At 46.0% G+C, this 22,879-nt stretch overlaps 1 protein-coding gene across 1 annotated transcript in view; it reads left to right on the top strand.

The window, feature by feature from the left end:
* The window catches only part of LOC137504856 (calpain-13-like), a 143,547-nt gene that overhangs the window by 15,037 nt on the left and 105,631 nt on the right, over positions 1–22,879 (top strand). Inside the window, exons 3-4 of the mRNA XM_068233448.1 lie at positions 14,204–14,441; positions 19,189–19,258. Of these exons, the coding sequence (XP_068089549.1) occupies positions 14,211–14,441; positions 19,189–19,258 (301 nt within the window). The 5' untranslated portion in view covers positions 14,204–14,210. The remainder of the gene's footprint in view (positions 1–14,203; positions 14,442–19,188; positions 19,259–22,879) is intronic.

Here is a 22,879-nt window from a genome sequence, read left to right as displayed (position 1 = left end):
GCAAGGAGGCAGGTGCTCCAAAGTCTGGGCTTTCTTTGAAGACTGCACTGAGGATGTTACCATGGCGATTTGCAAGGTGTGCAAGACCCGCCTGAGCAGGGGGAAAAATATTAACAACCTCTCCACCACCAGCATGAGCCGTCACATGCTATCCAAACATCCCACTCTTTGGGCAAACGCGTCAGGACAGGGTACCAGAAACAACACTGCCTCCCTTGGGTTCACCAGACCCGCCTCAGCAGCAGCAGTAGCCCAGCCATTGCGTGGTTCACAACATTCACAAACATCAGACGACGCTGACACTGTCACTTTCCGGAGTAGTGCTCTTGAGGTCTCCCAGTGTTCATCAAACACAACAACCAACAGCCCTTCCGTGTGCAGCGCTACGGTTCAGTTGTCTGTGTCGGAGATGTTTGAGCGCAAGAGGAAATTGCCAGCAAATGACCCCCGGGCCGTGGCAGTAACAGCCAGCATAGCCAAGCTTCTGGCCTGCGAAATGCTGCCATATCGATTGGTGGAGACAAACAGCTTCAAGGGCATGATGTCAGTGGCCATCCCACGTTACGTGGTTCCCAGCCGCTACCACTTTGCACGCTCTGCAGTGCCTGAGTTGCATGAGCACGTGGTCAGCAAAATAACCCGAAGCTTGAAGAATGCCGTTGCCTGCAAGGTTCACCTCACCACTGACACCTGGACGAGTGCGTTCGGCCAGGGTAGATACATCTCCCTTACCGCGCACTGGGTGAACCTTGTGGAGCCTGGCAGCGATTCCTCACCTGCTACGGCACGGGTGTTGCCCACGCCACAAACAGCTGCACCGCCGTCCCTCCCACTGGATAACAGCAGCACCTACCTCTCTGACTCCTTCTCCTCCAACGCATCTCAAAGCTGTACCTCATCCGGAAACGCTAACCCAGCAGCAGTAGGATCGTGGAAGCAGTGCAGCACAGCTGTTGGCATGCGTCAGCAAGCGTTGCTGAAGCTAATCTGCCTTGGGGATAAGCAGCACACAGGGGAGGAAATTTGGAGGGGAATAAAGGAACAGACGGATTTGTGGCTGGCACCGCTGGACCTGAAACCGGGCATGGTTGTGTGTGATAATGGGAGTAATCTCATTCGCGCTTTAAGGTTGGCTAAGCTGACACACATCCCTTGCCTGGCGCACGTGATGAACCTAGTAGTTCAGCGGTTCCTGAGGACATACCCAGGCGTGCCCGATCTGCTGTTGAAGGTGCGTCGAGTGTCCAAACATTGTAGAAATTCCAGTACTGCTTCGGGGGCACTCGCCAAGATGCAGGAGCGCTTCAATCTCCCCCACCATCGCTTGCTGTGTGATGTCCCTACGCGCTGGAATTCTACGCTGCACATGCTAGCCCGCTTTTGCGAGCAGAAGAGTGCAGTGGTCCAGTACATGACGGCGCAGTACCGAGGCGCATCCGGCCAGCTGCCAAGCTTCTGTGGATCCGATTGGGCCAACATGTTGGACCTCTGCCAAGTCCTCCAAAATTTTGAGCAATCCACGTTGCTTGTGAGCAGTGACAACTCTTCAGTCAGCATTACCATACCACTGCTGTGTTTACTGAAGAGGTCGATGTTAAAAATCAAGGAAACAGCTGTCATGATGCAACTGGGGGAATCTGAAGGAGAAAACGATCAGCGTGATGGTACCAACATCAGGCCATCCGCCTCAGGGAACGCTGGCCCCAGCAGCTATGACGAAGAAGAGGAGGAGGAACAGCTGGAGTTGGAGCAGGAATTTCATGCCACCACTGACGAGGGCCAGAGCGGTGCACGTTGGACTTCCACAATTCAACGCGAATGGTCAGCAGAAGCAGACCAGGAGGAAGGTGACGACTATGATGCATCACAACAACTATCACAACGCTCACAAGAGGATGATGAGGATTCTGGTAGGACTCTGGCACACATGGCTCAATTCATGCTAGACTGCATTGAACGTGACCCACGCATTGTGCGCATTCTGGACAACACCAATTACTGGGTTTATACCCTTCTGGATCCACGGTACAAACACAATGTTCCAAAACTGCTTGAAGAAAGAGTCAGACAGGTCAAAATGGAAGAATACCAGCAGGCCCTTGTGGAGACTTTAGAGAGGAGATTGACATCCTCCCCCTCCTCTAGCCAGTTGTACGCAGACAGACTGACTTCCGCAAACCCAGGACGACCAGGAGGGCAGCAAACAACGCAAGCCGCAGCTAGTACCCAAAAGGGAATGGTATCGGCAGTGTCCTTGGAGTGGGAAAATTTTCTGACACCCATGCAGCCGCAGCCCACTGAACAGCAAGCGTGCAGATCCACCTCCAACACCGATCGCCTGGAGAAGATGGTCAAGGACTACATGTCAGATGGCGTAGCTGTGTCGAACCATCCATCTGCACCCTTCAACTATTGGGTATCGAAGCTAGACACCTGGCACGAACTGGCAATGTACGCAATAGAGGTGCTGGCTTGCCCGGCAGCCAGCGTTATGTCGGAACGCTGTTTCAGTGCTGCCGGAGGCATCGTCACAGATCGGCGTATCCGCCTCTCTACAGACAATGCAGACCGTCTGACTCAAATTAAAATGAATCAATCCTGGATTGGAAATGACTACGCAACACTCCAGGACCCCAACCAAGTAACATGACCAATGAACATCTGGGATGGTGTTGCGTTTCCGGGCCCTGTTTATTGAACCTCTCATCTGTATTACATTTATGACTGCATGGCGGCAAAAAGCATTGCTGCTATATCCGCACGCTTTTTGTCCACATGCAAGGCCTGGGTTGTTGTGTCTCACAAAGCGTGGCCTTCTCCTCCTGCGCCTGCTCCTGTTCCATCACGTCTGCTGCTGCTGGGTTAGCGTTGCCGCGTGGTCCCTGTTTATTGAACCACTTATCTTTATTACATTTATGACTGCATGGCGGTACAAAGCATGCTATCCGCACGCTTCTTGCCCTCATGCAAGGCCTGGGTTGTTGTGTCTCACAAAGCGTGGCCTTCTCCTCCTGCGCCTCCTCCTGTTCCATCACGTCTGCTGCTGCTGGGTTAGCGTTGCCGCGTGGTCCCTGTTTATTGAACCACTTATCTTTATTACATTTATGACTGCATGGCCGTACAAAGCCTGCTATCCGCACGCTTCTTGCCCTCATGCAAGGCCTGGGTTGTTGTGTCTCACAAAGCGTGGCCTTCTCCTCCTGCGCCTGCTCCTGTTCCATCACGTCTGCTGCTGCTGGGTTAGCGTTGCCGCGTGGTCCCTGTTTATTGAACCACTTATCTTTATTACATTTATGACTGCATGGCGGTACAAAGCCTGCTATCCGCACGCTTCTTGCCCTCATGCAAGGCCGGGGTTGTTGTGTCTCACAAAGCGTGGCCTTCTTCTCCTCCTGCGCCACCCTCCTCCTGTTCCATCACGTGTGCTGCTGCTGGGTTAGCGTTACCGGTCCCTTTTCCTGGAACCTCTTATATGTATTACATTTATGACTGCATGCCGACAAAAAACATGTTACCTGTGCAAAGAAAACAGACATTTCCCGCATTTAAAAGACAGTTTTCCCTTTGAAACTTTAAAATCGATTTTCTCAAAAACTATAAGCTCTTTTTGCTAATTTTTTTTTCCTCTTGTACCCACTCCCAAGGTGCACATACCCTGCAAATTTGGGGTATGTAGCATGTAAGGAGGCTTTACAAACCACAAAAGTTCGGGTCCCCATTGACTTCCATTATGTTCGGAGTTCGGGTCGAACACCCGAACATCGCGGCCATGTTCGGCCTGTTCGGCCCGAACCCGAACATCTAGATGTTCGCCCAACTGCAACCTCTATATAGGAAGCTGGTAAATGGAGAGCGTTGATGCATAATACAGGGAGTCCCTGGGATACAAACAACCCACCGATCCTGTCGTCATTTCATTGTACACTCCCTTCCTGCACTACCCCAGCTTAGTGTGCAAAGGCAGAGTATATCACAGCAGAAGCTGTGCTCTCACCTCTCTGCTGGAGTCCAGTGCTGTGCCTTCTACTGTCCGCTCACCACTTGCCCTAGTGCCCAGCATCTCCCACCGCAAGTAGTGCGATTACACGTGACATGAAGAGGGCCAGCACTAGAGGGAGCAGGAAACAGACAGGATGGTAGCACAGGCACAGCACTGGACTCCAGAAAGGAGGTTAGAGCAGAGCACAGCTTCTGCTGTACTATACTCTGCCTTTACACACTGGGCTGGGGGAGCATAGGAGGGGGACGGGAACAGACAGTGGGACAAGGGGACAGAGGGAGGTACAAAGGGGGCAGTAGGAGACGCAGTGGGACAGAGAGCGGCACAGAGGGATGCACACAGAATTGGATCATCCACAAGGCAACTTAGAGAGGTGCCTTGGGCCTGGAGAGAGTCTAGGGGCCCGGTTTATGCTAGCCCCCCAAAAATCTTGGCAAAAAAGCTAGGTGACCATCAAGGGTGGGCCCAAAGTCGTGGCTTCGTTTGGGGAGTGGTGTAGTCTGTAATGGGCGGGCCTTGTTCGGGGACAGGGCTTAATCATGGGCATAGAGCCTCCCAGGACCAATGACACCCCAGGTAGTGGCCTGGAAAGCCTATGCCATAAAAAAGCCACTGACACGGACACATACACAGGACAGCAGTGAGGGCACAAGCAGAGACCTGACAGTTGTTTCATGGAAAGGTTCCACTTCCTCAGAGGCCCTGTGGAGAGTCACTCTGCATAGGGCCTCTGATGAAGCAGAATCTTACAGGTATGCAAGCTTTATGACATCTAGTGCTAGCCTCTTGTCTCTTCTACTTTCCATAAAGGAAACAGTTGAATCCATAATATTCCAGTCTGGTTAGCGCCAGTTCATGTCTGCTTGATGCTCCCTGCCAACCACGGAGCTTGTCTTTAAAGGACTACTATCGCGAAAAAAGTAGGCAGTTAAAAAATGTGACAGATGACAGGTTTTGGGCCAGTCTTTTTAAGGGGGATTCTCAGGGCTTTCTTTGTTTTCAACAGCATTTCTTGAACAACAGTTGCAAAATCTAACTGACATAATAGTGTGCAAGTGATTAGGGAGGCCGGCTGGTATCTTGCTATTTTGGCAGTTAAACTGCTGTTCAGGAAATGCTGTTGAAAACAAAGAAAGCCCTGAGAATCCCAGTTAAAAAGATGGACTGGCCCAAAACCTGTCACCTGTCACATTTTTTAACTGCCTACTTTTTTTTGCGATAGTGGTCCTTTAAAGTGCTGCCCATTCAAGCGGTTTCCAGCCATTTACCAACGTTTGCATTCCGATCCCTGTTTTTTCCATTGTTTCCGATGTCCCTGGAAGCAACATTTAACATCTTTTAGCGGCTTTCGGCGGTTTGCACCTCCGCAGGGAGACACAGAGACATGGCGGTGAATGGCCGTGGAAGCAGCTTCCAGGGCCGTTCACCGCCATGTCTCTGTGTCTCCCTGCGGAGGTGCAAACTGCCGAAAGCCGCTAAAAGATGCCACCCGCCCGATTCTAAGACCCCCCAGCCAGGTGTGGAACTGGCCGTAGCATCTAACAGACGCCGGGCCAGTTCATTCCCCTCAGGCGCAGTCTGTCTCCCGGGAGGCAGAGCAGGGCTACGGCAAGATGGCCGCCGAAGCCCTGCTCTGGAGACTGTGTCTCCAGTACAGGGCTTCAGGAGCCATCTTGCCGTAGCCCTGCACTCTGCCTGTCAGTAGAGATGGGAAGTTCGGATCTTTTTAATGATCCGGATGATTTGAATCGGATCCTTGAAAAGATCCGGATCTTTGATCCGAATCTCATATCATTTTACAATGGAAGCATTCAGGGGTGAAATGACTAGCAGGACAGGAGAAGGGGAGGGGGGTGGACACACAGAGAAGGGGAGAAGATGGACAGAGGGCAGGGAGTGGACAGAGAAGGGAGGAGGGACGAGCAGAGAGCAGAAATGTTTGCACACAATACCCACATGCTGCAATCATATGCTTTACATATATTTCACCTATATATTCATCTGTATACTGTGAATGCAAACGTCGCACAGTGAAAGTAAGCATTCCCCAAAGCATTCCCAGAAGTGAAGTGCAGCTGTTTAGAGCAGTGCAGGAGGATCATATTGCGCTGCAATCACAGTGCCTGCAAAGTTACTGAGCTGTGCTGAGCTGAGCCAAAAGCTTCCAATGTGATCACTGTGCACAACTACGGAACAGACAGCCTGTAATGAGCACCACGTTATAGCCAGTATGTGTGCTGTACACATATCTGGCAGTGGCACGCATGTCCCCTCTCTCTCATCTACCTGTCTCCCTGCAAGGCTGCCTCTCATCCAACAGAGCTCAGATCCAAATCACTCATTTTGATGATTCGGATGATTCGACTCACAAAAGAGATTCGGATCAAAGATCCGAATCGTTCATGATCCGGACAACACTACCTGTCAGCACGGGAGATGTGCAGGAGGATCATCGGGGGATCTGAGGCCAGGAGAGGAGACTTCTGCCAGGTGAGTGAATTGTTTTTTTGTTTTTTTTTTACAGGTGCTGCCCACTGAACTATTTTCTGTTGACTGCTGCCCACATTGCGATTTTCTGGTGTCTGCTGCCCACATTGCGATTTTCTGGTGTCTGCTGCCCACATTGTGATTTTCTGGTGTCTAGTGCCCACATTGCGATTTTCTGGTGCCTGCTGCCCACATTGGGATTTTGTGGTGTCTGCTGCCCACATTGCGATTTTCTGGTGCCTGCTGCCCACATTGCGATTTTCTGGTGCCTGCTGCCCACATTGCGATTTTCTGGTGCCTGCTGCCCACATTGCGATTTTCTGGTGCCTGCTGCCCACATTGCGATTTTCTGGTGCCTGCTGCCCACATTGCGATTTTCTGGTGCCTGCTGCCCACATTGCGATTTTCTGGTGCCTGCTGCCCACATTGCGATTTTCTGGTGACTGCTACCCACATTGCGATTTTTCTGGTGACTGCTGCCCACTGTACGATTTTCTGGTGACTGCTGCCCACATTGTGATTTTCTGGTGACTGCTGCCCACATTGTGATTTTCTGGTGACTGCTGCCCACTGTACAATTTTCTGGTGACTGCTGCCCACTGTACGATTTTCTGGTGACTGCTGCCCACTGTACAATTTTTATGGTGAACGCTGCCCACTGTCCGATTTTCTGGTAAACACAGCCCTCATTGCGATTTTCTGGTGACTGCTGCCCACTGTATGATGTTCTAGTGAATGCTGGCCATTGTATGATGTTCTAGTGAATGCTGCCCACATTGCGATTTTGTGGTGACTGCTGCCCACTTAACGATTATTTTATGGTAAAATGCTGCCCACTTTACTATTATTTTATGGTGAAATGCTGCCCACTTTACAATTAGTTTATGGTGAAATGCTGCCCACTTTGCGATTAGTTTATGGTGAAATGCTGCCCACTTTACTTTCTGGTGCATTACAATTATTTTATGGTGAAACACTACCCCATTACAATTATTTTATAGTGAAACGCTGCCCCATTACAATTGTTTGGTACTTATGGGGGGGGGGCTATCCAAATTTTCGCAGGGGGGCCCAGTGATTTCTAGTTACGCCCCTGACTAGCAGCAGCACTTTGCTCATTGTCGGCAATCAGCAAAGTGCTGAAAAATGCTCAAGTGTGAACCAGACCTGAACCAAAGCTTGAAAAGCCCCCCCCCCCCCCCCCCCCCCCCCTCTGCTAATGCATGGCTACAATAACTTATTTATAGTTTTTTGTTGTCAGCTCATACTTGCTGCTGTTCCGGTTTGACCAGTATTGAAGCAGAGAGAGTCACAAAGTAACATGCCCTCAGGGGAAGCCTTTGTGTCTGTAGAAAACCTCTGCCGTGCAGAAGAGATTATACCCGGACACCATCCATGTACATTGAGGCAGAAGTGCTGCATAGAAGTGATGAAACACTGCATGGGTACATAGGGATAGGATACAGGAGACTTGGCAATAAGATTAGAGTATAAAGTCAGGGAGGGAGGCAGACAAGGGATTTTGGCAGTTTCCCTTCTCTTTCTAGGTACAGAATGGTTAGTACAGCTGTAGTGAGAAGAATATGGAGGCTGCCATATTTATTTACTTTTAAACAATACCAGTTGCCAGGCAGCCCTGCTAGTCTATTTGGCTGCAGCAGTATCGGAATCACACCAGAAACAAGCATGCAGCTAATCTTGTCAGATCTGACAATATTGTCAGAAACACCTGATCTGCTGCATGCTTGTTCATAATCTATGGCTAAAAGTATTAGAGGCAGAGGGACAGCAGGATAGCCAGGCAACTGGTATTGCTTAAAGGGAAATAAATATGGCAGCCTTCATATCCCACCCACTTCAGTTGTCCTGTTACCTCCCTGGCGGTAGCCGCTGGGAGCTCATTGCAGAATATAGCGTGCAGCGGACATTTTTAGTCACCTCCCGGGGATCCAGGCGCAGGAAGCCGTTCTCCTTCCCGTCCAGCTCTGAATCACTCTGGTGAGATTGCCGTCAGTGATCTTATTACAGAGTCACAGCGCCACCCGGAGGTCGGAGGGAAAATTGCAGCGCTGGAGCCCAGGGAGGCGAGTGAGTGCTGGGGCTGCTGCAGGCATTCTGGCAGCATGATTTTTTCCTAATTTTACAGTATTTTCTTAAACTGAATGCTGAAAAGACCTTAAAATCCAGAAATAATCATACCGCCAGGGAGGATAAAGTGAACTTGAGCACCTTTAATAATATTTTTTAATAGACCTTGCTCACGCTATTTGCAGCTGCAGTTTGCATGGTGAGCAGCCCCACCGTTATAGTTTGTATGGGTGCCTGTGGTGGCTCCAGATATTTTGCTTTTAGGTCAATTTGTTGATATTCTACTACTACCCGATATTCCGGCGCCAGAGCTGGGACAAGGTCCTCCAGCACCCAAGGCTGAGACACCAAAGTGCGCCCCTCCATCCCTGCCACTCCAGCCGTCACACACTGATTGCTAGTAGACTAAGAAGCGCCACAGGGCCCACAACCTCCCCAACACCTTAATCTCTAGTTATCTGGCTTGCAGTCACTGCCATGTATCCCCTTTTCTTATTTCTTTCTGCTTCATACACAATTAGGAATGACAGCTGAATGAATTGTGCGCCGCCTCCTACACTGCGCCCTGAGGCTGGAGCCTCTCTAGCCTATGCCTCGGCCGGGCGCCAAAATTTCCAGGTGCCCTCTTTGCATATATGCATAGCGACCACCGTACGGAGGAGGAGCAACGCAGGGATGCTCCCCATCCATATTGTGGTCGCTATGCATGTATGCAAACACGCAAATAGGTGAGTATTGTAATGCTTCTCGCCCCAACTCCCCCGCCTACCCAACGGCACACTATTACCAACATCCCTGATTGGGAGGTTCATTTAAAAAATCGAACTGCTAAGTTAATTTCAATAATAGATACTGGTAAATAACAAGTTAACTTTAATATAATTTACAATAATTAACAGAATCTATATGGACTGACTTATAAGAAGTTGGTGATCTGCTGTCAGGGGATCATTTCTTTGTTGTTAAAGGGAATCATTCTGAAGTGAAATAAAACTTATAAGATAATGAACTGTATGTGAAGTACAACTAAGAAATAGAACATTAGCAAAGAGAGGAGTCTCATATTGTTTCCAGTACAGAAAGAGCTAAGCTACGTACACACATGCGACAACGATCGTTCGTTGTGAACGACGAACAAACTTTTAATTGACGAAAGAACAACCTAAGTAAAGTTAGCTTTTAAATGTGTGTAACGAGCTGATCGTTAGAACGAACGTTACATCACGTAAAGCAACTATTGCGCTTGCGCATAAAAATGAAAAGTTCCACGGAGAAATAGTGAAATGCACATGTCAAGCCTAGTACGAACGACCGTTTCCAACGATGTACTACTTTTGCAAACGATCGTCGTTGGAAAAAATCCGCCAAGCTAGATCGTTCGTTTTTAACGTTGTAGCTCGTCCGTCGTTAGACTTAATGGTCGTTGGCTGCTTTTTTTTAAACGATCGTCATTTGAAATGATCGGGGAACGATCGTTTCAAACGACTATAGTCGCATGCGTGTACGCACCTTAAGACTTGGTGCACACATAACATAGCGTGAAAGGCTGAGTTTTATGTCATGTTTTATGTCAATAGAGAAAACACTGGAGCACCTGGCGCTCAAACTAGGTATGTGTGATAATACACAGGCAGATCAATGCGATCAAAACCCTCAGTCCAATAGAACTAACTACTCCAGAGGTATGTGCACTGAAGATACTCCTGGGTAAGGATTTCCAGAAGGACAGTTCGTATAAATGAAACAGTACCTTTGGGGAGTGTAGCAATACCTCTCTGCATGTGTAGAATGTCTTCTGTGTTATGCGTACGATTGTACGAGGTCCGCATAGATGGCAAGGCAGTATGCGCTCGGATGGTGGCAAGGAGATGTGACCGCCGTCTCCTTCCTCCTCCACCGGTAGTGACGTCACCGCCTGCACTCCAAGTGCGTTCCAGGACTCTGCCGGCCGGTTCCTGGTTATGGAGATGCAGAGGGGACAAACACCATAGTGCAGACTGCGCCCAAAGTTAACAGACCCACATAAAGTTACACTTACAGACGGTGTCTTGTATTTATTGCATATCTAAAATATTATTACATACCTACCAACTTTTTGAGATGAGAAAAAGGGACACTTAAGTCACACCCCTTGCCACGCCCCCACCACGCCCTATTCACGCATACCAGAAAGATTTCATAAGAAAAATATGTTGTTTTATAATTCAAACCAAACTGGTACTTTCTATCTTGGTTAATTTTCCTTCATAATAACATTTTAAAATTAGTAATATATCAATTTAAAGGATGGAAATAAAGTTTAGAGTCAATTAAACACATGTTTAGCATATTAATATACATATTTATATAGAAAGAGGGACAAAGTCCTGAAAGAGGGACAAATGAGGGTGAAAAAGGGACAGAGGGACAGGGCTCCCAAAGAGGGACTGTCCCTCCGAAAAAGGGACAGTTGGGATCTATGTTATTAGATATGCAATAAATACAAGAGACCGTCTGTAAGTGTAACTTTAGGGCTTGAGGACTGGCCCTGAGTTCACCTTGGCTGCTGATTGTCCACGATTGGGCTTGTGCTTTGTTTTATTGTATGTTTTATGTTAATGTTGTGTGTATTTTTGTGTGTTTTACCTGCGTTTTTACTGCGTTTTTGGTGCGTTTGCTTTCAAGGTTTTTAACGCAGATGCGTTTTTAAGCGTTTTGCATGCGTTTTAATGCATTTGCGGGTCGCATATACAAAACACAAATGGAAAACTAGGACTAGACTAGGAAGACAACAGGAAGTGGAAATACATCATACATTTTTTTTCAAGAACGCATGGAAAACCCATGAAAAACGCATACCATTGCCTTTCCGTTGACTTTTATTATGTGCGTTTTTGATGCGTTCATGAATATTATGCAACAAAACCAGCGTTTTTATATGCGTTTTTTCCTGCGGCCATAGACTTCCATTAGCGGCAAAAACACAGCGTTTTCCACAACGCTAGCGTTTCTGCTATGTGTGCACCTAGCCCCAAGAAACGTCAGTTTTTTATCTATGAAAAAGAGCTTATATGAGCTCTCTGACTAATTTAGTTGGCTACAGTGCTATTTTCTGAAGCACTTATACACCAAAGACGCAGTGAAAGAGGACTTCAGATAAGATTTTACTGCAGGGAAGTTCAAAGGGTCACTAGCTCTGCTCTGTTTCATAGTTTAAAATGCGTGTAGTTTATAATTGCAAATATTAGAGAATGGTGTAATGTAAAAACAAAAAAAGCTATATAACTGAAAAAAAAAATGTGAGACTCTTTTCTTTGCTACTAATGTTCTATTAATTATCCATACTACACATACAATGCAGTATATTGCTTCAGTGTCACTTTACAGAGGAACTATAGTGAAAATAATGTAATGAATAAATTGTTGTTGTTTTTTTTTACAATATTAATGTATAAAATATTTAGTAAGTGTCTGTCCATTGTAAAATCTTTTCTCACCATGATTTACAGGTTGCAACATTTTTAGTTCTGCCAGGTGGACCTCTGCGGAATGTTTGTTTACTGAGAGTTCTGAAGCCAGTGAAAATGATACAAGGTTTCCCAGAATGCTCTTGGAGGAGAATTCCATATTGCTAAATAGCCTACGCTAAGCATCGCTGGGAGAGAGGGGGCCGCATACCAATATACAGCAATATACAGTGGCTTGCAAAAGTGTTCGGCCCCCTTGAAGTTTTCCACATTTTGTCACATTACTGCCACAAACATGCATCAATTTTATTGGAATTCCACGTGAAAGACCAACACAAAGTGGTGTACATGTGAGAAGTGGAACGGAAGTCATACATGTTTCTAAATTTTTTTACAAATAAATAACTGCAAAGTGGGGTGTGCATAATTATTCAGCCCCCTGAGTCAATACTTTGTAGAACCACCTTTTGCTGCAATTACAGCTGCCAGTCTTTTAGGGTATGTCTCTACCAGCTTTGCACATCTAGAGACTGAAATCCTTGCCCATTCTTCTTAGCAAAACAGCTCCAGCTCAGTCAGATAAGATGGACAGCGTTTGCGAACAGCAGTTTTCAGATCTTGCCACAGATTCTCGATTGGATTTAGATCTGTACTTTGACTGGGCCATTCTAACACATAGATATGTTTTGTTTTAAACCATTCCATTGATGCCCTGGCTTTATGTTTAGGGTCATTGTCATGCTGGAAGGTGAACCTCCGCCCCAATCTCAAGTCTTTTGCAGACTCCAAGAGGTTTTCTTCCAAGATTGCCCTGTATGTATTTGGCTTCATCCATCTTCCCATTAACTCTGACCAGCTTCCCTGTCCCTGCTGAAGAGATGCACCCCCGAGCATGATGCTGCCACAACCATATTTGACAGTGGGGATGGTGTGTTCAGAGTGATGTGCAGTGTTAGTTTTGTGCCACACATAGCGTTTTGCATTTTGGCCAAAAAGTTTAATTTTGGTCTCATCCGACCGGAGCACCTTCTTCCACATGGTTGCTGTGTCCCCCACATGGCTTGTGGCAAACTGCAAATAGGACTTATGCTTTTCTGTTAACAATGGCTTTCTTCTTGCCACTCTTCCATAAGAGCCAACTTTGTGCAGTGCACGACTAATAGTTGTCCTATGGACAGATTTCCCCCACCTAAGCTGTAGATCTCTGCAGCTCGTCCAGAGTCACTACGGGCTTCTTGACTGCATTTCTGATCAGGATCAGCGGCCTCCTTGTTCGGCCTGTGAGTTTAGGTGGGCGGCCTTGTCTTGGTAGGGTTACAGTTTTGCCATACTCCTTCCATTTCTGAATGATCGCTTGAACAGTGCTCCGTGGGATGTTCAAGGCTTTGGAAATCTTTTTGTAGCCTAAGACTGCTTTAAATGTCTCAATAACTTTATCCCTGACCTGTTTGGTGTGTTCTTTGGATTTCATGGTGTTGTTGCTCCCAAGATTCTCTTAGACAACCTCTGGTGCCCTCACAGAGCAGCTTTATTTGTACTGACATTAGATTACACACAGGTGCACTCTATTTAGTCATTAGCACTCATCAGGCAATGTCTATAGGCAACTGACTGCACTTAGATCAAAGGGGGCCAAATAATTATGCACACACCACTTTGCAGTTATTTATTTGTAAAAAAATGTTTGGAAATTGGAATCATGTATGATTTTCGTTCCACTTCTCATGTGTACACCACTTTGTATTGGTCTTTCATGTGGAATTCGAATAAAATTGATTCATGTTTGTGGCAGTAATATGACAAAATGTGAATACTTTTGCAACCCACTGTATGTACAATGCAGTGAAAATGACTCCCACACAAAGATGGATTAAGATTAAATGGGGCCCTAGCAAGGTAGTTGTTGTGACTCCTCTTTAAGGTCGTTTTGGTAATCTGAGGTAGGAGAGTGGTCAAAGAAAATGGTTTTTGGGTCCCTGTCACCCACTAGGCCCCAGGCACCTGTCTAGGTTGCCTTGTGGATGATCCTGCTCTGGTCCCACACCTATTACATGATTCCAGCCTTCATCCTAATTGCCTAAAACTGTGCCAGTGGACAGCAAGGGCGATTGATTGGTCCAATTCCAATATGCATACAATTTGCATACAAGGCATCTGCTTATTATTGCTGATTTTTTTCTAGTGCCGCTATGAATGTTTCTGGGCCCAACCCGCACTCCAGGCCTCCGGGCTACGCAAGGCATGGCGAGCTGAAAAATCCACGCAAGCTCCTCTACCAAGACTTTGATTCGCTGAGAGAAGCCCACCTGCAGAAAGGGACTCTGTTCATCGATGAAGCCTTTCCCCCGGATATCAACAGCATCGGCTCCAAGCTGGTCACAGAGCTCAGCATACAGAAGATAACATGGAGGCGGCCGCAGGTGAGTCACATGACTGTTCCGTCAATTTTTAATGAAGCATTTTATATTTTGTGTTAAAAACAGATAAAATAGTAGTGGTGAGATGGCTTACCACAATGACAACAAGGTCAGAAAATGACAAAGAACTTTATTATGCACTTGGCAACACGTTTCGTTGGTCTCAGTCCACGTCCTCAGGCCGCGAAACGCGTTGCCAAGTGCATATTAACCACTTCACCACTGAGGGGTTTTACCCCTGAAACACCAGAGCAATTTTTACCTTTCTGCGCTCCGTCCATTCATTCGTCTATAACGTTAATATTACTTATCGCAATGAAATTAACTATATCTTGTTTTTTTTTGCCACCAATTAGGCTTTCTTTAGGTGGGACATTATGCCAAGAATTATTTTATTCTAAATGTGTTTTAATGGGAAAATAGGAAAAAATGTGGGAAAAAAATCATTATTTTTCAGTTTTCGGCCATTATAGTTTTTAAATAATGCATGCTACTTTAATTAAAACCCATGAAATGTATTTGCTCATTTGTCCAGGTTATAAAATTGTTTAAATTATGTCCCTATCACAATGTTTGGTGCCAATATTTTATTTGCAAATAAAGGTGCATTTTTGTCTGTTTTGCATCCATCCCTAATTACAAGCCCATAGTTTATAAAGTAGCAGTGTTATACCCTCTTGACATAAATATTTTAAAAGTTCAGCCCCTAAGGTAACTATTTATGTTTTGTTTTTTTTTGTAATTTTTTTTTTTATTACAAAAAAAAACAAATAAATTGGGAAGTGTGGGAGGTAATGAGTTAATTTATTGTGTAAAACGAATGTATGTGTATATGAAAAATGCTTTAGGGTGTAGTTTTACTACAGTGATTTTTTGTTCATGCGACCTGTAAGCGTCCGGAAGTACGCTTACAGGAAGCACAATGAGGCTGGGAAAATCACAATGATCGTGCTGCTTCTCATAGAAGCAGCCGATCATTGCGGGGGCTTAGATCAACGAACGGGAACGGTTTTCCCCGTTCATTGATCTCCATGCAAGCGGGCAGCGGTGTGCATGAGTGGCGGGAGCACGCGCACGAGCGAGCGGGAGCGCGGACAGCGGCGGTAGCTGCAGATATCTCCGTCCCTGGGAGTGAAAGGAGTGAAAAGGGACGGAGATATCCGCACCAGTGTGGGGTAAAGTGGTTAAAGTTCTTTGTCATTTTCTGACCTTGTCGTCATTGAGGTAAGCCACCTCACCCTTTCTATTTTAACTGTTTTATCATCATCTGGGTGCCTTTTATGCCTCTTTGTGTCACACATCCTCCCGCGAGAGGGGTAGTCTTTTTGGTTAGAACCTTCCACTCCTACAACCATCGAGAGTTATTTTGTACCAAGAGAGCGACCATGTCCATTCCTAACATATTCAAACTAAAAAAAAATGAGCAAGCAAAGAATTTTCCGATCTGTAGTCTGCTACCCCATATTTGGGAATATGGCGAAGCACTAAAAAAGGGAGCATGCGGCAAGTGGAATAATTTGGTAGTTAGTGTGTGTGTGTGTGTGTGTGTGTGTGTGGGGGGGGGGGTTAAGGGTTAGGCATTATGTAGGTAGTTTGAACTGGCGGGGTCAGGGATGGATTTGTACATCTTACCTCCCAAGGCCCCCTGTCACCAACCCCACCAGCCAGCCGCCCCGTTCCTGTGCTTACCTGGTGCTGTGCTGTTCTCGCTCTGTCCTGTGCTGTTCTTCCCCGTCCTGTAATGTCCATCACTGCCGCGGACCGCTGCCATTTACATCTTTGGCAATGTAACTGCCTGAGTGTGCCAGCAGCTGCCCGCCCCTTGATTCCAGGTGCCCTAGGCCATGGGCGGGGTTAGGGGTTAAGCGTTAGGTAGCTAGATTGTGCAGTGGGGGTGTTTAATGGTTAGGCGTCAGGGAGAGAGGCATTCTCTGTGAGAGTGAGGTTAGGTTTGGCCATAGTAAAATATTGGTATTTAATTTACAGTACCGTGCGCCCAAATTTCCAGGCGCCTTAATTAGAAGGAAACAGACTTAAAACCAAAGCAAAGAATGCCAGGATGGAGTAATGGAGGTAATTAGTAACAGCCAAGGAACTTACCCAAGTGATGAGAGTGTAGTGGAACCCGGGCAGTCATGCTGTTACTACTGCAGCTCAATTATGTGCCCATCGGGAAAAAGCGTTATGCACAAGTGCTATTCTCGAAAAACACTAAAACGCACAGTTGCCCACAACTTCAACCGAAGCCACGCAACTAACGGAGTCGCCAGTGGGACCATGGAGGGGACCCAGAGAACGCCGGGGGACCTCGGGGGCTACAAGGGGCTGGAGGAATCCCCAGGTAAGTTCAGAATTCCATTTTATTCCTCTGCTTAGGGTCCCTTTAAAGGAACACTATCAAACCAAGTGTTCAAAATGACAATCTACAAATAATGTCTAAGAAGTAGCTGTGTAAACATTTTCCTACATTTCATGTTAAATATCAGAAGCAAAAGCTATAATGCATTGTGTGTAGATTTTAGTTCAGTGTGTCTCATTTGCAAAGGTGAATCTCTGCAATCTGACATGCTAAGAACAGTATAATATAAAAGCAGAGTTAGATGAAATGCCTCTGATATCAGGTTTAACACACTATTACAAATGTATATGTTGCACATAAGGATACATTTCCTCTGCTTTCTGCAGACAGCTCAGTCAGAGATAGGCAGCTGCCAGTGAGAGCTTTCTCAAACACACAGGGTTAATGGATGTAGTGTGAGGGAATCCTCCTCCCTTCATGATTTAGTACATCAGATTTTGGCATCAATGAAACGTAAAAGGAATTTGATGACAGTAAACAAAGAGATAAGCATTGAAATGCATACACCCATACTTAACAGCACTTCCCAAACTATCCCTAACTCAATTGAAAAAACATGTTAATCAATAGTGTTCCTTTAATACATCTTTTAGGCCAGGGTCACACTTAGCAAAATTGCATCAGTTTTCCAATATGTTCTCTGGGGAAAACTCATGCGATTCTGCTAAGTGTGACTCTGGCCTTATAGTTAGCAGTGCATTCGATTTTCTAATTATTTATTTTTTATTACCTGGCTGGATGGGTTTGTAGTGGTGACTTCCTGTTTGAGTATCAGTTGCTGCTTGGTTGTACTGAACAGCAGTCTGTGATCTGTCCAGACTCCTCTCCCTATCCCATCATCATGTACTTGAGGTTGTCCGGTAGGATCAGGGAGGAGCGCCAGCCAGTGTATAACTGTGAGCTTTTCCAACAGGAAGACTCAAGAGGTCATATCGCTTCATGCTCAGTTCCACTTGCATCTCTTCCTTTTTCTAAAAAGTTGGAACTGTTCAAAATGTAGTTTTCCCCGATCGCAAACACTGATGATAAAGCTTATCCTCACATTTACACTAATAGTTTGCCTGTATTTTTTGATCTTTATTATTTTATCTAGTAATCATTTTTATATTCAGTTACCAGTGAAAACTGAAAAATCGGTATTAAAGGGGATCCGAGATAAACTTTTACTCATTGTGTTCCTTACATATAGTTTATAGGGCATTTCTCAAGCCAAATACTTGTTTTGTTTGTTTTAATACTTTAATTCCCTATAAACTAAACAAGCCTCGCCCACAGCTTTTCAGAGAGCCTTAACACTCTAAGGCCTCTTTCACAGTGCAACGTTAAAGTCGCACGTCAAAACAACAGTTAACGCAGAATAACTCACTGCAATGAAAAATCAATGCCTCATTCACAGTGCACACATTGCGTTGGTGACTAACGCTGCACGTTAAGTTAAAGTACCACATGCAGTGCGTTATACACGTTATTAGCTGCGTTGGAGTGTTTGCATATGCTCAGTAATTACTTGGAACATACTTTTCATTGCCTGTATGCTCTACTGCAATGGTCCTCAAACTAAGGCCCGCGGGCCGAATGCGGCCCACTGAGACTTTTTTACTGGCCCCCCACACAGAAAATGAATTACTTATAGATGCGGTCAGCTACATCTTTAGATATTGGTGGTCCACATATAGAATAGCAGTGCTGGCACCACCCATCCACATGGAAGACAGAAAGCAGTAATTTGCTGGCTTCCAATCAAATTCCGCATCAGGTGACACTGCTGTCCAATTGGACTTCAGGTTGTCACCTGGGTATGCTTCACTGTCTGGCCCGCAAAGACATCGTTTTATGTACACTCTGGCCCCCTAGCAGTCTGAAGTATGTTGACCCGGCCCTCGACCCAAAACATTTGGGGACCCCTGCTCTACTGTATGTAACCGTAACGGGGCATTAAGTTGCGTTGCGACTTGTTCGGGGGATTGCGTTGTAATTTGCATTGCGACTTTAATGTCGCATCAAACCGCAACGTCCTACTGTGAAAGGGGCCTAAGTCTTAGTAGCAAGGGCTTATGGGAGCTCGGTCTGGGCAGGAGGAGGAGGAGGCGGTTACTAGCCAGAGATTTCAGAGGAAGAGGGGAGGAGGAGAGGGTAGTGAAGTTTTCACAGGGTGAGGGCTGGAGATGCAGTGCAGCTTACCTGTGTGTAATGTGACAAACAGAACATGGCCGCTTTCATTGTATCACAGGAATAAATAATCATAAACTGTTGAACTGTTTGCAGCTAGATTTGCTGTGTAATCTATCTAAACTTTAGATAAGATATATAGACAAGTTGCTTGTGATAGTTAGTTTTTCATCTTGGATCTGACTTAACTGAAAAATAACATCTTTTTCCCCCCTCATGCAGGAAATCTGCAAAAGGCCGCAGCTTATCGTGAATGGAACCAGTATATTTGACATTGTGCAAAAAAATCTGGGTAAGGACCATAGCTTCCAACTGTCCATTTTTCCAAGGGGCATTCCTTCTTTGGGAACCTAGTTCCTCTGTCCCTCTTTCTCACTCATGTGTCCCTCTTTCTAGGCTGATGTAGAGATCTATGTAAATATATGATTTTTTTTTAAACTCTAAAATGTATTTCCATCCTTTAGGCCTCTTGCACACTGCATGCATTTCAGATTCCGATTCCGCTTTTTAATCTGTTTTTACATCCGATTCCGATTCAGATTTTTAATCTTAACTGCATGCTGCGTTTTTTGATCCGTTTTTCTGTTGAATGTATTCAAGGAAAATCGGAAACGGAATCGGAATCGGAAACGGAATCGGAATCGGAATCGGAAAACGGATTTGCAGTGTGCAGGGAGCCTTAAATTGATCTGTTTCTTAATGAGAAGGCAAATGAACAAGGATAGAAAGGACCAGTATGGTTTGAATTATAAAACATAGTTATGAAATGTTTATGGTATGTGTGACTAGGGTTGTGTCAGCAGCATTATTAAGGGTGTGGTGGAGGTGTGATTAGGGGTGTGGCAGGGGTGTGGCTTTAGTGTCCCTTTTTCTTATCTCAAGAAGTTGGGCGGTATGATAAGGACTAACACTGCTGGAATTATACAGGATGTTAACCACTTGCTGAAATTCTGATGCTATATCTACTGTCAGCGGGTGGACTGTTCCTGTTCCAGAGGCGTAGATATACGTACCTCGCTGCGTTGCCATTGTTGCCTCACGCATGTTCTTGTCACCGCCCATTAGTACACAGATCAGTGAATGGGAACACAGTTTCCATTCACCGATCTAAGTGCCTGTGATCAATGATCACTAGCATCACTGAGATGCTGGTGATCATTGACAAAAGTGAAAGTGAAGCAGACACACGTTACTTCCTGAAACACATGTATGCAGTAAACAGTACACACTAGGAATAAAGTGTGTGGGGAAGGGGGGGGGTGCATCTTGTGGTCTAATAGTAAAATGACTATAAGAAGGGAGTTGCCAGGGAGCCACAGAGTTATCGTGCAATCGCTTTTTATCACTCATTTGAACCGTGAACTGGTGCAGCCAGTATCATATACACAATAGAAGGAGCAGCATAAATTGGCCATAAACACACATAGACTCCATGCACACAAGCCTAGAGTGATTATCTGGGGTATGCGGGATGGCTCCTTGGTTTTAATTCTTACTGGGTTCTGTGCAGAAACAGTTTTTAAATACTATCTGTGTTTTGGTTCCTTAAAGGTGTACACCTGTGATTTGGTGGAGATTGTGCAATAAAGATTTATATTGAACTAGGATGATATGGTGTTTATGGCCAATTTATGTTGCTCCTTCTATTGTGTAAGAGTAAAATGACACCTACATACATCCCACTAAATAAAAATACATATAATACACCATCAGTTAACCCTTTACCTTCCCTCCCATAATTATCAAAATAAAACACCTTTATTAAAAAAAGTGACATTTAAAAAAACAAATAAAATATTGTATCCATAGGGACATAATTTAAATGGTGTGATAACCGGAGTAAATGGGCAAATAAAATACGAGGGTTTTAATTACAGTAACATGCATTATTTTATATCTATAATGGCTGAAAACTGAGAAATTATGGGTTTCTTACTATTCTTGTTAAAATGGATTTAGAATAAAATAATTCTTAGCAAAATGTACCACCCAAAGAAAGCCTAACTGGTGGTGAAAAAAGTCATAGATCATTTTGTTATAAGTAGTGATAAAGGTATTGATGAATGAAAGGGAGGAGCGCTGAAATGTGAAAATTGCTCTGGTCCATAAGGGGAAACACCCCTTAGGCCCGGTTCACATTAGCGGTTGTTTGCCAAACGGACCGGATGACCTGACCGGATCCGGACCGGATCGGAACCGTACGGTTCTGATCCGGATCCGATCCGGATCCGGTCAGGTTGCATCAGGTAGTAATCAGGATGCGATCCGGATCCGTTTGGCAAAGTTAACGTAAAAAAAAAAAAAATGTTGGGGTCTGGGAGGTCAGCAGAAGGGGGACCTGTGGAATCAGGCCCTCTGCTGTTAGCACTCACCTCCACCTCCGACATGCTGCCAACATCCTGCCAACACCTCCAGCTCGTGCTGCTCCACTCCAAAATGCTTGCCCATGTGTCCCCAGCCAATATCGCCGCAAAAATCCGCATAGGAAGTGGGGTAGAACATCCGGATTTCTCAGCCAGTGTGTTGTGCGGCCTCCGGTTCCCATTTGTTTGTATTGGCCGGATGGTGCAGTCCGGCTCCGCCCCGGATACGGCTGCCGGAGGGGCCGGATGAAAAAATAGCGCATGTTGGAACGGAGGCCGGAGTCCGGATCCGGCCCGGATCCGGTCCGGCTCCGGTTCTGCAGAACGGACCCATGTGAACGGACGCATAGGCTTTAATTGCTATGCCGTGCGTCCGTTCCGTCCGTTCTGCAGGCGGTGCGGCTCCGGCACGGCGATTCCGGAGGGCCACCGCAAGTGTGAACCGGGCCTTAGTGGTGAACTGGTTAAAACCCTTGTTCAGTTAAAACACAACTTAAAAGAAAACTATAGCAAGAAATTTTAAAATGTAAAATAAATGTCTAGGTATACATAAAAGATGTATTTTTTCCAGGTAGAATGCACTCTAAATGACTCATTGCGCTGTTACTTACAGTAGGTAGTAAAAATGTGACGACCCGACTGGTTTTGAACTAGTCCTACACCTTTTTATGAAAATAAAAAAATCTGCAAATTAAGGTAACACCTGGAAAGAGTAAGGGCATATTTGCACTGCGGGCTGCAGGCGTTTCCGATTTGGCCGTGGTTTCCTTTCTGCTGCAGAGCCAGAGCCCAGAATGCTAAGACATGCCATACATGGCTTAGAGATTCGGCTAAATGCTGCAAAATTTGCAGCATGCCGTCCGGATTCACACCGAAGTGCGATCTGGATGTAGGGCCGGGTTTGTACTTTTTACCCCCCAAGGCCCAATATCACCAGCTGCCCTCAGACCAACAGCATCCTGAACTCCGCCCCCTATTTGGCAGGGATTAGATTGTAGGCACCTCTGAGGACAGTTAGTGAAGTGATGGCAGGGCTTAGACTAAAGGCTCCTTTGAGGACAGTTAGTGACATGATGGCAGGTATTAGATTAGCTCCTGGGCAAGCGACACATTCGGTGAGTGACAGGCAGCTCAGAGATCACTTTTTGCTGCTCCTTCATCCCCCGAGTGCAAGATCTGGTTGTCGGTATCCGCCCAGGCGCGCAGCTCTATATGCAAACTCTGTGTAGCAGGACGAATGTTCGGCAGGCTAACTGCTAGTGCCATCCTGCTGCCCACAGCCCACACCTTGCTTTCCCTAGGCCATGGCCTTTGTGGCCTTGCCAGAGATCCAGCTCAGGTGTAAACTGAGCCTAACTGCTATTAGAGGGTTTCTTGCAAACCCAGGACCGGTTCTCTCATGAAGCAAGGAGAACCATTTCCATCAGGCGCAGAGATTACAGGGGCAGCATGCAGTCAGAATAGGAGGAGAAGCAAGAGGAGAGCCAGTTGAAGAGGTCATCATTGGAAAAGCAGCTTGTTGTGCTGTGTAAGGAGTCTGACAGTGAGTG

This window comes from Hyperolius riggenbachi, chromosome 4, assembly GCF_040937935.1.
Source record: "Hyperolius riggenbachi isolate aHypRig1 chromosome 4, aHypRig1.pri, whole genome shotgun sequence".
Taxonomy (NCBI): Eukaryota; Metazoa; Chordata; class Amphibia; order Anura; family Hyperoliidae; genus Hyperolius; species Hyperolius riggenbachi.
The sequence above is the reverse complement of the archived record's forward strand: the minus strand, read 5'-3'. Positions and strand labels throughout refer to the sequence as shown.